The following is a 12876-nucleotide window of genomic DNA, read 5'->3' as shown; positions in this document are numbered from 1 at the left end:
CTCACATATATTTGTATTTGTTGGGGGGAGGAGGGGGTTGTCTGTGTACATGAGGCAGGTGTAACATTGCCTCAAGATTCCCAGATTCAACATGTTGTAGCTGGCCTTAGAGGATTTGTGTGTGGCCATATTTTTTTTTACCATAATACTGATCAGTGATTACTTCCCTTTTTGGGTTTTGCTCCATCATGTAGTAGCTTCATCCTTCTCTTGCATGGTTTGGTAATGGCTGTGGTCCACCAGGCCAGATGCCTGCGTGTATGGGGATTGGGTCTTGGTTTTATTTGGGATTGCATAATCCATGCATTCCTGAATGTGTTCATAGAATGCATTTATAAAGGGTTCTGAGGTCTGGCCCATATTTTTCACAGGCACAAGGCCTTTAATGGATTCCACCTCAGTTTAGAGGAGTGCAACATTTGCTTTACACATGTTTTTCACTGTGGTTTTCTGCCCAGGGACTGCGGGGTCAGGATGTGAATATCCAGTGAGATTACTCTATGGTCTGATCTTACCAGTGAGGGATACACTTCTCATCTTGGGCATAGAGTACCCATGTTGCTGATTATCACATCCAGTATGCTTACCCCTCTTGTGGGAGTGGCAAGTTGTTCCATAGCATTTTGGTTTATGAATTCTAGGAACTTTTGGCCTAGGGTGTTGGAGCTAGAATAATGCTCCTAGTCTATGGTTGAGTATTTTCAGTCGCCCAATATAATGTTGTTTGGAGAGACCTTGATATTTTCATGTGTTCTGAGGTAGGCCAAGTGCGGTTCTTGGAGTTAGGAGGGTGGTCTGTAGCAGGCTACTAACTGGGAGGCAGTTTTAGCCACTGTTACTTGCCCGTGGATAGTCCATGCTGCTTCTTGCTGTGGCACCAACCTGGGGGTGTGGTTATCCTTGACAATTAATTGATAGTCACCCTCCTTTTGTAGTTTGTTCCATGTTTTGGGGCTGTAAAGCATGGTATGAGGTGTAACCTGGTAGTGTTAGGGTGATCTTGTGAGCCTTGACCCAGGTTTCTGTTACAGAACAGATATCAACATTCTCCATGCTGAGGAGAGTGTGGACTGCATGCATCTTGCAGTTTAGACTTCTGGCATTGGGTAGCATTACTTCTAGGTTCTTATCCCTTGTGATACCTATGGAGGTGGGTTTGTGTTTTGAGCCTTACCTATTCAAGGCACGGTGGGGGTGACAACAGCCTTTGCCAGTATCCAAAAGGCCAGGGGTGATAGGTGCAAGCCATCCGTAGCAGGTGGAGCATAGTGTCTTCCTCAGCATGTCATCCCAGGCTGACAGGCATTGTATCCCCTTTGACTAAAAGCAATGCTTAAGCCAATTATTGTAATTGATCATCTTGTCTTCATATTGTGGCATCATGCTTGGTGAGGGTAGGATGTTAGTCAGGGTCATCAAGTTTGCATATACTACATGGTGTTACATTGCTTAGCACATGGCAATCATGCCTCAGGTGGTGCTGCAGGGCTGTCTATGTTGGATGCACATACTACACTCCCTGTACATGTTTGAAAGCAGGTTATGTCAACTTAGGCATCCTTTTTACTATATGTGTGAGTCAGAGAGAGGTATCATTTCCAGGGTTCCTACTGAGCCAGTGTATGTGCTATGCGTTGCCTCTTTGCCAAGGCCTAGACATACTGGGCACACCTCCTTCTGCCTACTGGGGCAGGCTCAGGTTATTCCTCCTCCGAGTCACGCTCTGCCTGTGATGGCCTTGGCAATGCTGGGGGGGCTGTTTGGCCCAGCCCTATGCTGGTCCTGCTGCAGCTGTTTTTGCAGAATCATATTATGTAGCATAGCACATACCATGACAATTTGGGTACATGTAGTTGGCGAGTACTGCAAGGCTCCACCAGATGTGTCCAGGCACCGGAACAGTGACTTGCGCAACCCAAACACACGCTTGATTACATTTCGTGTTTGTGCATGTGCCTCATTATGGCGTTCTTGTTCAGGTGTGTGTGCATTTCTGATGGGTGTCATCAGCCACGTCTCCCACACTAAGTGACCATGTGAGATGTCCCCATTGGCAAATGTCTGGTACAGCTGCGTCAAATGCCAGATATGGGAATCATGGTAGCTTCCAGAGCATTCATTATTATGCGCTGGGCATCACACATGACCTGGCAGTTGATGGGAGGGGAAGCCCTTGCGGTTAATGTAGGCCCTACCCCGCTCACCAGCTGGTGCTCTGATGCGTATATGCGTGCAGACTATTGCACCCACTACCTCAGGGTATTCTGCTATTTGCTGGAAGAGACGCATATTGCTGGCCAATACCTCACAGGAATTGGGGAAATATAATGATCACCAACATGTGCTGACATGGCATCCAGGAACTGGTGCAGTACCCTGGATGCTGATGCACGTGATATCCCCATATCATCAGTTGGTCTCTGGAAGGTACCAGTTGCTAGTATTCTTAGGCCAACACATACCTTTGTTTCCACTGGGATGGGTTCCCCTCTTGGTTCTGTGTGTGAGGCGTGGCCTGCACAGCTAAACAATTTGCTGTAGGAGGAGGTCTCTGTCCACTCTATAGCGCTCCACTGGGATGGGTTCCCCTCTGTTGGTTCTGTGTGTGAGGTGTGGCCTGCACAGCTCAACAATTTGCTGTAGGAGGTCTCTGTCCACTCTATAGCACTCCACTATCTCCAGCTCATGTAACCCCTGGTAGGTGGGCCTGTACACTCTTCTCCGTCTCCTCACTGTGGGTTGTCCAGCAGCATTTGCATAGTCACCATCCCCAGCATGTTGTATATGTCTCCTTATAACAGCTATGGCAGCCCCTAGCATTTTTGGTCTGAGTGAAGCTTTTTCAGTTTTCACTTCTAATAGCTTACTCCTCTGTTGCAATGTCTCTTGAGAGAAACATACTGCACTGTTGTTTGCAGAGTTTTAAGTGCTGGGCTGGGCTACTGTTCTGCCTATATAATTGCCTGCTTCTGATTGTTTTCGCCTGCTAGCTCTGCCAGTATTCCCCGCTAGCTCTGCCAGTATTCCCCGCTAGCTTCCTACTATTTCTTCTGCTTCCTTTTTCGCCTGCTAGCTCTGCCAGTATTCCCCGCTAGCTTCCTACTATTTCTTCTGCTTCCTTTTTCCTTTCTGTTTCCAAAGGGGGGAGTGACGAGCATACAAGTGCAAACACGCTCACAGCGGCTAACACGCGCGCACATATGCTTAGACGGACTACAACCTGCTTATTCGGGTTAAACCGCGTGCACACCAGTGCAAACAAGCTTACAGGTCTTTATACAGGCTCCTACATACTTACTCCAGCTTAAACGTGCGCACTCTATCTTACTCACGCCTCCCAATGCGCACACATGTGCATGCACGCCCAGCAAGAAACTTTGGTGTTATCCATAGTGTACACCTTCCATTTCTTGGCTTTCCCATGCCTACTTGTTTACACTCCTCTTTCCATGATGTATGACTGACATCTTTCACATGCCACTGTGCTCCAATGAGCTTCATTTCTTTCATACATACCCCCCTGTGATGTCACCTATCTCCTACTCTGTTACTCCCCCTTATCCTACTCGTACACTCCAGGGAATGTGCTCATTTGCTATGTGACAGTGAGATTCACTATCCTACCACTCATTTACATAGGATTGCCTACTAATGCTTAGTTACATGTCTTACACTCAGTTTCCCCCCTTAGCAACCCCTATTCGGTGGCCATGTTGCTTTCAGCCTGCTATTCCCTTACATTGTAAATTTTTATTTTTCTGTTTTTTATAGTGCAGCCCGTTTGCGCGGTGCTGTGCTATGTTTAAACATCAGCGATCGCCGAAAAAAAAAAAATTTATTTCATTTTTGCATCAGGGTACGTTGCCAGTAGCCACATATTTGGCCATTGGCATGCTGCCTGGAATATATGCAACCTTCATTTGGAGCTGACAAGGCTCCATTGTGTTATTTGCAGAACGGTACTCAGTTGTCAACAGAGTACATTTCTGCAGATAACACGGCTCTTACATGGGCAGGTTTCTGCTTCCTGGATCGCAAAATTACCTCATTTGCATGCCTTTCGGCTGCAAGTGAGGTAATTAGCATATCCACGCCCTGTCCGTATAAGAGCCAATTTAGGTGCTCTCTTACACGCAAATACAGGCTGTTCCTGGATAGCGATGGCTGCATGGAGTCTTACACTACTCTTAGACTCCGTGCAAGCCATCGTGAATCATGCCCAAGGACTTTCCCGGTAACCAAATGTCAAATAAGTAACTGAGGTCTCCAAACCAATGACAACCTAGCTGCAAATCAAACCAAAGAATCCACAGTACTAAACACCATTGCATGCTACAAATCAAAGAAACAATGTTAATGAGTTTCCTTATGTGGTCTGTCAAAATAAAACACCCAAAGTGACTGCCGGCATCACACGGATTTTGCTATTCTAAAACTAACCTACAACCATAGGTTAATACCAAAAGTGAAAGAACACAAGTTAGTCTAGGACACGCCTATCCTACCATTTAAAATAAAAGTAATAGTTCCCAACAAGGGTGTGGAAAACAGACCTGTGCACTTCACAGACACGCTGAACAACTCTATACTGGCAAACATTTGTACACTGTCAACTTGCATGACACAGGAGTACAAGGAGCATTCTCTCAGACAAGGCAGTAGGTAATCAAATTATTACTAAACAATTTGGTACACTAGAGAATCAAAAGTCTTGGCAGCACAGTGCCGGGGGAATACAGAAATAATGGGAGAAAAGTACACCTGCAACAAGCTAGTGAAGCCTAGTTACTGAAGAGACCCACTAATTTCTACCACTATGAAAAAGCTACCAGACCACCTGTCAGATGGCAGGTCCCAAGTCTGAAAGAATATATAGCCAATACCCTACCAGTGCACAGCCATTCTACAAAATAAGGGAGGTAGAGGACAGTGGGGAGTGTACTGCAATATGGTGGAAACAACAATGTTCACAGATAACCTTGTCAAACACAAGAAAATGCAACAATTATGCCAATACTCTTTAAGCTGCCAAAAAGGTACTTGGGTGTAGTGGATTTATGGCCAACTGCTATAAATACTACCATAATCAAATATATCGGCTATTTTACTGGGTTAGGCAATACAATGAAAATAATCAATCCGCAAAACGAAGCACACAATTCTTCTAACCTGCTTTCTTTGCATATTCACAGATATTACTTTTTGAAGAGAACAACAGCATGGCCCTTTTCAGAATGCCCTGCTAGGAGTCACCTCCTTGCTTCTCTTCCCTAGCCGGCTATGTGGTAGCGCTGCTTCCCTCACCTCCTGTACTTCACTCCTGAAGGCCCCTCCCTGCATCTGGACTAAGAATTCACTCCTGCAAACCCTCTGATTTTCCAGGACATATATACCTGCTAGTCTAGGCCATTCAAGGAAAACAACTACTGTTCAGACACCATTTATGTTCTCATCTGAACGTATGTAGTCTTGCACTAGACTTATTAAGCTAAGAATACCTATCTATGTTAGTTTGTCCTTCCGTGTGTGTGATTTAGCAGCCTACCGCAGTCCGTTATCACCCCCTCTCCCACCTGCATTCCGTAATTTCTAGTCCATTAACTCCAAGTAGCTTATTCTAAGAAGGACTTACCTAAATTAGCCTCCCCTATCTTATTTCTTTTCTAACTATCCTTCCTTTCTACTCTAGGTGGCAGTACTCATACTTCCTACAGCCTGTATCTTTTTGAACCCTAATGTCCAACATTACCTCTATCTGCCTGTAACTACGCAGTAGCCTCCTAAATCTCTTTCCATACTCTCTGAATCCTAATCTAAGCCCTCCCTAACCTTAAACCAGCCAAGAGATACAACTCCCCTATATTTGTCTTCCTTGTTCTTACATAAAGTAATACTTTATGTTAATGGATAGAAAGCCTGTATACTTACCTTCCTGTGAACAGCAGTGGCTGATACTTTTTCAGCTGGTCTCTCTCACTCTGTTGCTCCATCCCGCTCCGTTCGCTCTTCGGGCTCACTCCGCTCCCCTACCGTGCCCCCAATTCCCACACACCCCCACTACTCGACACACCCCCATCCTACTCCACTCCAATCAGATAGATATCATCATAAACTAAAACCCTTCTTATTGTACATCACACACACCAAGTAACCTACCTCCTCCCCTATTACTTAAGTCATACTACTCCTTACCTGTTCCTCCAATCTACCTACTACCTTCTTGCTCATCTCCCCAATCATCAAAATGTGTACAACATTCACCCCTTTACAACTTAAACTACTGATTATCTTAGCATTTCTATCTTTTGTAAATACTTACCTCTTAACCTCCTATGAATACCCACTTTACTCTACTCTTCCATTTCCCTCTAAACACACCTCCACACACACCTCCACACCTATAACACCTCTCTCTCCTACCTTCTTAAATCTCACTACTCATACCAACTACCTACTAGCAAAATACCACAGGCCAGCACACTTCAAGTTTAGCAAACAAAAATCTAGGAAACTAATGGACTGCTTTTGCAAACTTTTCCAGCCTAAATATTTTAAACTACTCCACTCACTGTTGGATGGGGATATTAACCCTAACCCTGGCCCACACCATACCAATACCAATGCCTATAAAAGTCAAAACAAAGCTACTTCTTTATCATCTACCATACCCACCAACTCTCTCTCCATTGCTCATCTCAACATACAAAGTATCTGTAATAAAATTACTGAAGTCCATACCGTTCTAGAAATCCACCAATTCAATATTTTATGTTTAACCGAAACATGGCTAAAGCCTTCCATTAAAGACAATGAAATCACCCCACCAGGGTATAACATCATTAGACTTGATCGCACTGCCAAAAAGGGAGGAGGGGTAGCAATTCTATATAAAGCACAATTCCAAATTAGTACTATAAATCTGATTTCTACCCTAGATTTAATGCCGAAGTTATCAGCTACAAACTACAACTCAACCATACTAGATCTATAAACATCATTTGTGCATATCTCCCTCGAGGCAATAACATTAACACACTAGAAAGTATCCTCAGTTCACTCGCCACCAACCTCCCTCAAGAAACATTAGTCCTAGGTGACTTTAACATGGATTGGAATTCCTGTAATAATACAAACACCACCTCTCATATAAACCTACATGGCTTTACACAACTCATCAATTGTCCTACCAGAACTAATAAAACCAATAACTACGAAACCACCTTAGACTGGATTCTTACTAATACTCCCCAACAAGCCCACCAATCAGGTACCCTTCCAGATGATCTAAGCGACCACTCACTAACTTAGGTCATTAGACATAAAACCAACCTAACTTTACCTACCACTTATAGAACATTACGTTCAAAAATGAAATTTAACTCTGAACATTTTCAAGCTGAACTAATACAGTACAATTGATCCCCACTAAAATATCTCCCACTTAATGAAGCAGTAGAATACTTCAGTTCTACATTCTTATCTATCCTGGATCATCATGCCCAAAGTCGTACTATTAGAACCAAAGCTAAGGCAGCACCCTGGTTGACCAACAATACCAGGCAAAAAATCATTCTCAGGAACAAATCTTGGGCTAAATGGCGTGCCACTAAGAATCTAACTGACCGCCAGAACTTCAACGAGCTTAGAAACAGTACAAAAAAAGCCATCCTAACGCACAAAAAAATCATTACCTTCAATTACAACAAACCCCCAAAAAGGAACCTAAAAAGTTCTGGGCCAGTATTAATAACCTTTTATCCCCAGGCCAGTCTATTACACCTAACCCTCAGGACTCTAACCCAGAAAATCCCACACAGATAGCCAATGACTTTAATTATTTCTTCCCTAATACTACCCAAACTCTTGCTAGTCACCTTATCTCCAGACACCTCAAAGCTACCTACTTTAAAACCACATCCCCTCCCTTCATCTACAACCTGTTTCTACCTCCTTTATCTCATCACTGCTCCAAAAATTAAAACCTACCACCCCCACTGCAGATAAACTTCCTGCAGAATTCTTGCAAATAGGAGCCAATGCTATTGCCTATCCCATTTCTATTCTGATAAACAGGTCTATAAATGAAGGAATCTTCCCTTCTATCTGGAAGATATCTCACATCATCCCTCTACACAAATGGGGAAACTAATGATTACTCAAATTTTCGCCCCATAGCACTTCTAATCACCTTTAGCTAAAATCATGGAAAAATGTATCCATAAACTACTTGACCACCTTCTCCATAACAACCTACTTGCTAACTGTCAGCATGGATTTAGACCTTCCCACAGTACCACCACTGCTGTACTCTCCTTCACCAACTCCATCAATAATAACCGTAACAATAATTTATCATCTTCTGTCTTCATTGATTTATCTAAAGCTTTCGACATGGTTAACCACAAACTTCTTCTGCACATACTAAAATCTCTCTTATTTGATCCTCCTTCCTTAACTTGGTTTACATCTTACCTAGAAAACCATCAGCAGGCAGTACTCTGGAAAAACTCACCATCTAATCTCCTTCCTATCGCTTCAGGTGTACCTCAAGGCTCTATCCTTGGCCCCCTTTCTATTTTCTATCTTTATTAACTACCTCCAATCAGCTATCCCAGACGCTACCTGCATACAATATGCAGATGATTCCACTATAATCTGTGCTGCTATCTCTCAAACTGAACTTCAGGCTCTTACCCAAAAAGCTTTTACCTCTGTTGAACAATGGTTCTTAGACCATTGCCTACTCCTCAACCCTAAGAAAACCAAACTGTTATTATTCTCACCTACCCATAAATCTACCCAACTAAACTTCACTCTCACATCTACTGATAGTAGTCATTTTTCCAGATTCAACTACAAAATTATTAGGAATAACTATTGACAATCTCAGCTTTGACACTCATAACAATACAATAAAATTAGTTAATAAAAAAATAGGATCCCTTTACAGAATCAAACCCTTCCTAACACACATAGCAAGGACCACATTAGCCAGATCTCACCTAATCTCTACTCTTCTATATGCTTCCCCCATTTACTCTAATCTCTCCAAAAACAACCTTAAGAAACTAGCTACATCTTACTACAATATTGCTCTATTTGCTACAGGATCCCCATTTAGAACTCACCACTGCCTGAACCTAAGACAATTAGGTTGGCTTGAACTTCAACAGCTCTTAATGACTCACATGATCCTATACCAACCAACTAAAGTACCAATACTCTCTAACCTCATTTCACCATACAATAACCTGAAACATCTACGTTCTTCTAACAAACTACTGATTAATATACCCAAAAACTCAGCAGGTGACTCCCTCTTTTCCAAGTCTGTTGCAAAAATGTGAAACAAACTCCCCTCTGATATCTCATCTTTATCCTCTCCCACTTTTTAAAAAGCAACTGAAAATGCATCTTAATAAACACTGGCTTTGTTCCTGCACCAGCCCCGATTAACTTTCCTTCTTCCTCTCTCGCTTTTCTTCTTACAGGATTCTTTCTTTCACTTCTCCCGATATCCTGATAGCTCTCCCTCTTCATAACATCTATGTAGAGATATCCTGATAGCTCTCCCTCTTCATAACATCTATGTAGAGATATCCTGATAGCTCTCCCTCTTCATAACATCTATGTAGAGATATCCTGATAGCTCTCCCTCTTCATAACATCTATGTAGAGATATCCTGATAGCTCTCCCTCTTCATAACATCTATGTAGAGATATCCTGATAGCTCTCCCTCTTCATAACATCTATGTAGAGATATCCTGATAGCTCTCCCTCTTCATAACATCTATGTAGAGATATGCTATCACATATACACTGTATGACTTTCATATTAAAAAAAATAAATAATATTTTTTTGTTTTTAATACATCATATGATTACACTTCTGGTTTTTGCTCCTATCATATTTGAGTATTATGTGTATTAACAAGCTCTGTTTATAAATTTTAATCTTGTATTGCCTATTCTCCGTTTAACTTGTAATGAGTGTTGGAGTTTTTCTCCCCGGGCCTCTACTGAAAATGGACATATATCCATCTAGACTAGCCCGGTCAACAAATGTAAAATAAAATAAATAAAATACTATAGTGCAGACTGATAAACTCTTCTATGCAGCATTAGGAGTGTTTTGTGTAAGAACGTGATAATTAATAAATATGGTAGTGTTTTCAAGGAAAATAAAGTTCTACCATCCATTCGGCTACAAACACACTGGTGAAAAATTCCATACTAAACAACAGACAGTGCAGACATGTATTTAATAAAAGCCAGCCTGCATCGTGTGTGTATGTGTGTACTAATAAATCATAGTTCTGGGGAACGAGTTGGGAAGCAAACCTAAGCCTCTAGCTAGTTGCCTGCGTACAATTAGACAAACGTCACTACTTTGCATACTAGACATGATCGATCACTCCTGATAAGAATATGACTTTTTGGTTTTGTTTTTTTACTAATTTTTAAGTAAAAAAACGTTGACCCACAAAATAATTATGTTTTACACACATATAATTACTTGCTTAGTACCAGAGCAAATTTTTTTGTACGAAACTCTTACGAAATTTCAGATCAGGCATCTTAAACTCAGTTGGCCTTCATATAATATCTATAGAAAATCTGAAAAGTATACAGAAATATCAGCCATTTTGGAGACCGCATGGGAATTCAGACAGTCCACGTACACACCTGATTACAAGTTAGAAAGGAATAACAACTAACACATTACAAAACGTCAGACTAAAAATTAAACTTTTAAATTTAATACAAATAAATATAAAATACGTACATTTACCAGCTTTTCTTGTTGCTTTAACAAAACATCACTTTCAGACTTTAAAACAGAGCGTGTTACTTTCTTAACAGAACATGCCAGCGATAAAAATTCCGAACTAGTACTGAGATCCTCTACTCCAGGTGGCTCAGGAACAGACTTCATACCTCCCAACTGTCTCGAATTACTTGGATTTTACCGTGTTTTGGGGATCCAAAAAATGGGGTGCGATGATTCCCAACTGGCGCCCCTTTGATTCCGAGTTTATTTGTTTTTTTTATTTTTTTTTAATTTTTCGCGCTTTTGCTGACGTCATCGCGCGCTCCGTCTGGGCTACCAGCCTATCGGATTTGAGATCGCACACGTACGTAGGCTCAAATCAAATGCTTTTGCAAGCAAGAATGGTTTGTTTGTGTCACTCGCGCCTGCTTTATAGTAGCTCCTTCCTGCTTTCCTCGCTCTTGGGTTTATTTTCTACTGCTTAGAAGTTCCTGACTTAGTCTGCAATGGATATATTCATTCTCGCTCGCTTGTTGGATTTATAAACTCCTCTACATCTGTTCCGGGGCCAGCTGGAGTAGATAATCTCAATACTAGTTCGGAATTTTTGTCGTTGGCATCTTCTGTTAAGAAAGTAACATGCTCTGCTTTAAAGTCTGAAAGTGGTGGTTTGTTAAAGTAACAAAAACAGCCGGTAAATGTACGTATTTAATATTTATTTGTAATACATTTAAAGGCTTGATTTCTAGTCTGACATTTTTGTAATGTGTTAGTTGTTGTTCCTTTCTAACTTGTAATCAGGTGTGTACGTGGACTGTCTGAATTCCCATGCGGTCTCCAGAATGGCTGATATTTCTGTATACTTTTCAGATTTTCTATAGATATGATATGAAGGCCAGCTGAGTTTAAGATGCCTGATCTGAAATTTCTTAAGAGTTTCGTACAAAAGATTTGCTCTGGTACTGAACAAGTAATTGTATGTGTGTAAAACTTAGTTATTTTGTGGGTCAACGTTTTTTTTCTCAAAAAATTAGTAAAAACCAAAAAGTCATTCAGTGATCGATCATGTCTAGCATGCAAAGTAGTGACGTTTGTCTAATTGTACGCAGGCAACTAGCTAGAGGCTTAGGGTTGCTTCGTTCCCCAGAACTATGATTTATTAGTATATGTTAACACACACACAACGATGCAGGCTGGCTTTTGTTAACTACATGTCTGCTCTGTCTGTTGTCTAGTATGGAATTTTTTCACTACTGTGTTTGGAGCTGAATGGATGGTAGAAGTTTATTTTCCTTGAAAACATTTATTAATTATGTTCTTACCCAAAACACTCCTAATGCTGCATGGAAGAGTTTATCAGTCTGCACTATATAGTATGCTCTTGTTCTCATCACAATGTAATATCTGAGAATATGCAAAGAAACCAGGTTAGAAGAATTGTGTGCTTCATTTTGCAGATTGATTATTTTCATTTTATTGCCTAACCCAGTAAAATAGCCAATACATTTGATTATGGTAGTATTTATAGCAGTTGGCCATAAATACACTACACCCAAGTGCCTTTTTGGCAGCATAAAGAGTAGTGGCATAATTGTTGCCTTTTCTGGTGTTTGGCAAGGTTATCTGTGAACCATATTGCAGTACACTCCCCACTGTCCTCTACCTCCCTTATTTTGTAGCCTTTCCCAGGTTTGTGTGTGTGTGTATGTTTGTGTACATACAAATCAAACCTCAAAGTGTGTGTGTGTCAGCTACTTGGGCAGGGACACAAAGCACTGGTTGGACAGAGGGTGCTGGAGGTCTTGGCTTGGCCACTCAACTGAGATCTCAACCCTATAGCTGTGCCACTGGGGAGTCTTATTGGGGATCTGGAGAAAGAGGGAGAAACCAGCCCCGGACTGGCTGTGGTCTCTGTGTGCTCTTAAGGTAAACTGCACTTGTTGCAGAGAGCTACATCTGGAAATTGTGTATGTGTACCTGTCATCCTTCCCACGTATATCCCCCACTGTTGCTAGTGGTGAGGACTGAGGTTCTTTGACTGCTGGGCCAGTGGTGGGGCATCACATATGTTGGATGGCAGTGGTGGGAAATCCACATATTAGGA

At 41.7% G+C, this 12876-nt stretch overlaps 2 protein-coding genes across 4 annotated transcripts in view; one reads left to right on the top strand and one right to left on the bottom strand.

Annotated features, from left to right (window-relative positions):
* The window catches only part of ATAD2 (ATPase family AAA domain containing 2), a 1885102-nt gene extending 1874028 nt beyond the window's left edge, over window positions 1-11074 (bottom strand). Inside the window, exon 1 of the mRNA XM_044066177.1 lies at window positions 10788-11074. Within this exon, the coding sequence (XP_043922112.1) occupies window positions 10788-10937 (150 nt within the window). The 5' untranslated portion in view covers window positions 10938-11074. The remainder of the gene's footprint in view (window positions 1-10787) is intronic.
* Window positions 11075-11127: 53 nt separating this feature from the next.
* The window catches only part of NTAQ1 (N-terminal glutamine amidase 1), an 868727-nt gene continuing 866978 nt past the window's right edge, over window positions 11128-12876 (top strand). For 2 of the 3 annotated variants that reach the window (XM_044066585.1, XM_044066583.1), the window contains exon 1: window positions 11129-11472. The gene's annotated coding sequence lies outside the window, so the exon portion shown is untranslated. Of the gene's footprint in view, window positions 11473-12876 lie in introns of all 3 variants that reach the window. The other variant, XM_044066586.1, reaches the window with a different exon arrangement.

This window comes from Protopterus annectens, chromosome 3.part1, assembly GCF_019279795.1.
Source record: "Protopterus annectens isolate FY-2018-M chromosome 3.part1, PAN1.0, whole genome shotgun sequence".
In the NCBI taxonomy this organism is placed as follows: domain Eukaryota; kingdom Metazoa; phylum Chordata; order Ceratodontiformes; family Protopteridae; genus Protopterus; species Protopterus annectens.
Note: the sequence above shows the minus strand (reverse complement) of the source record. Positions and strands in the feature narration are given on the sequence as shown.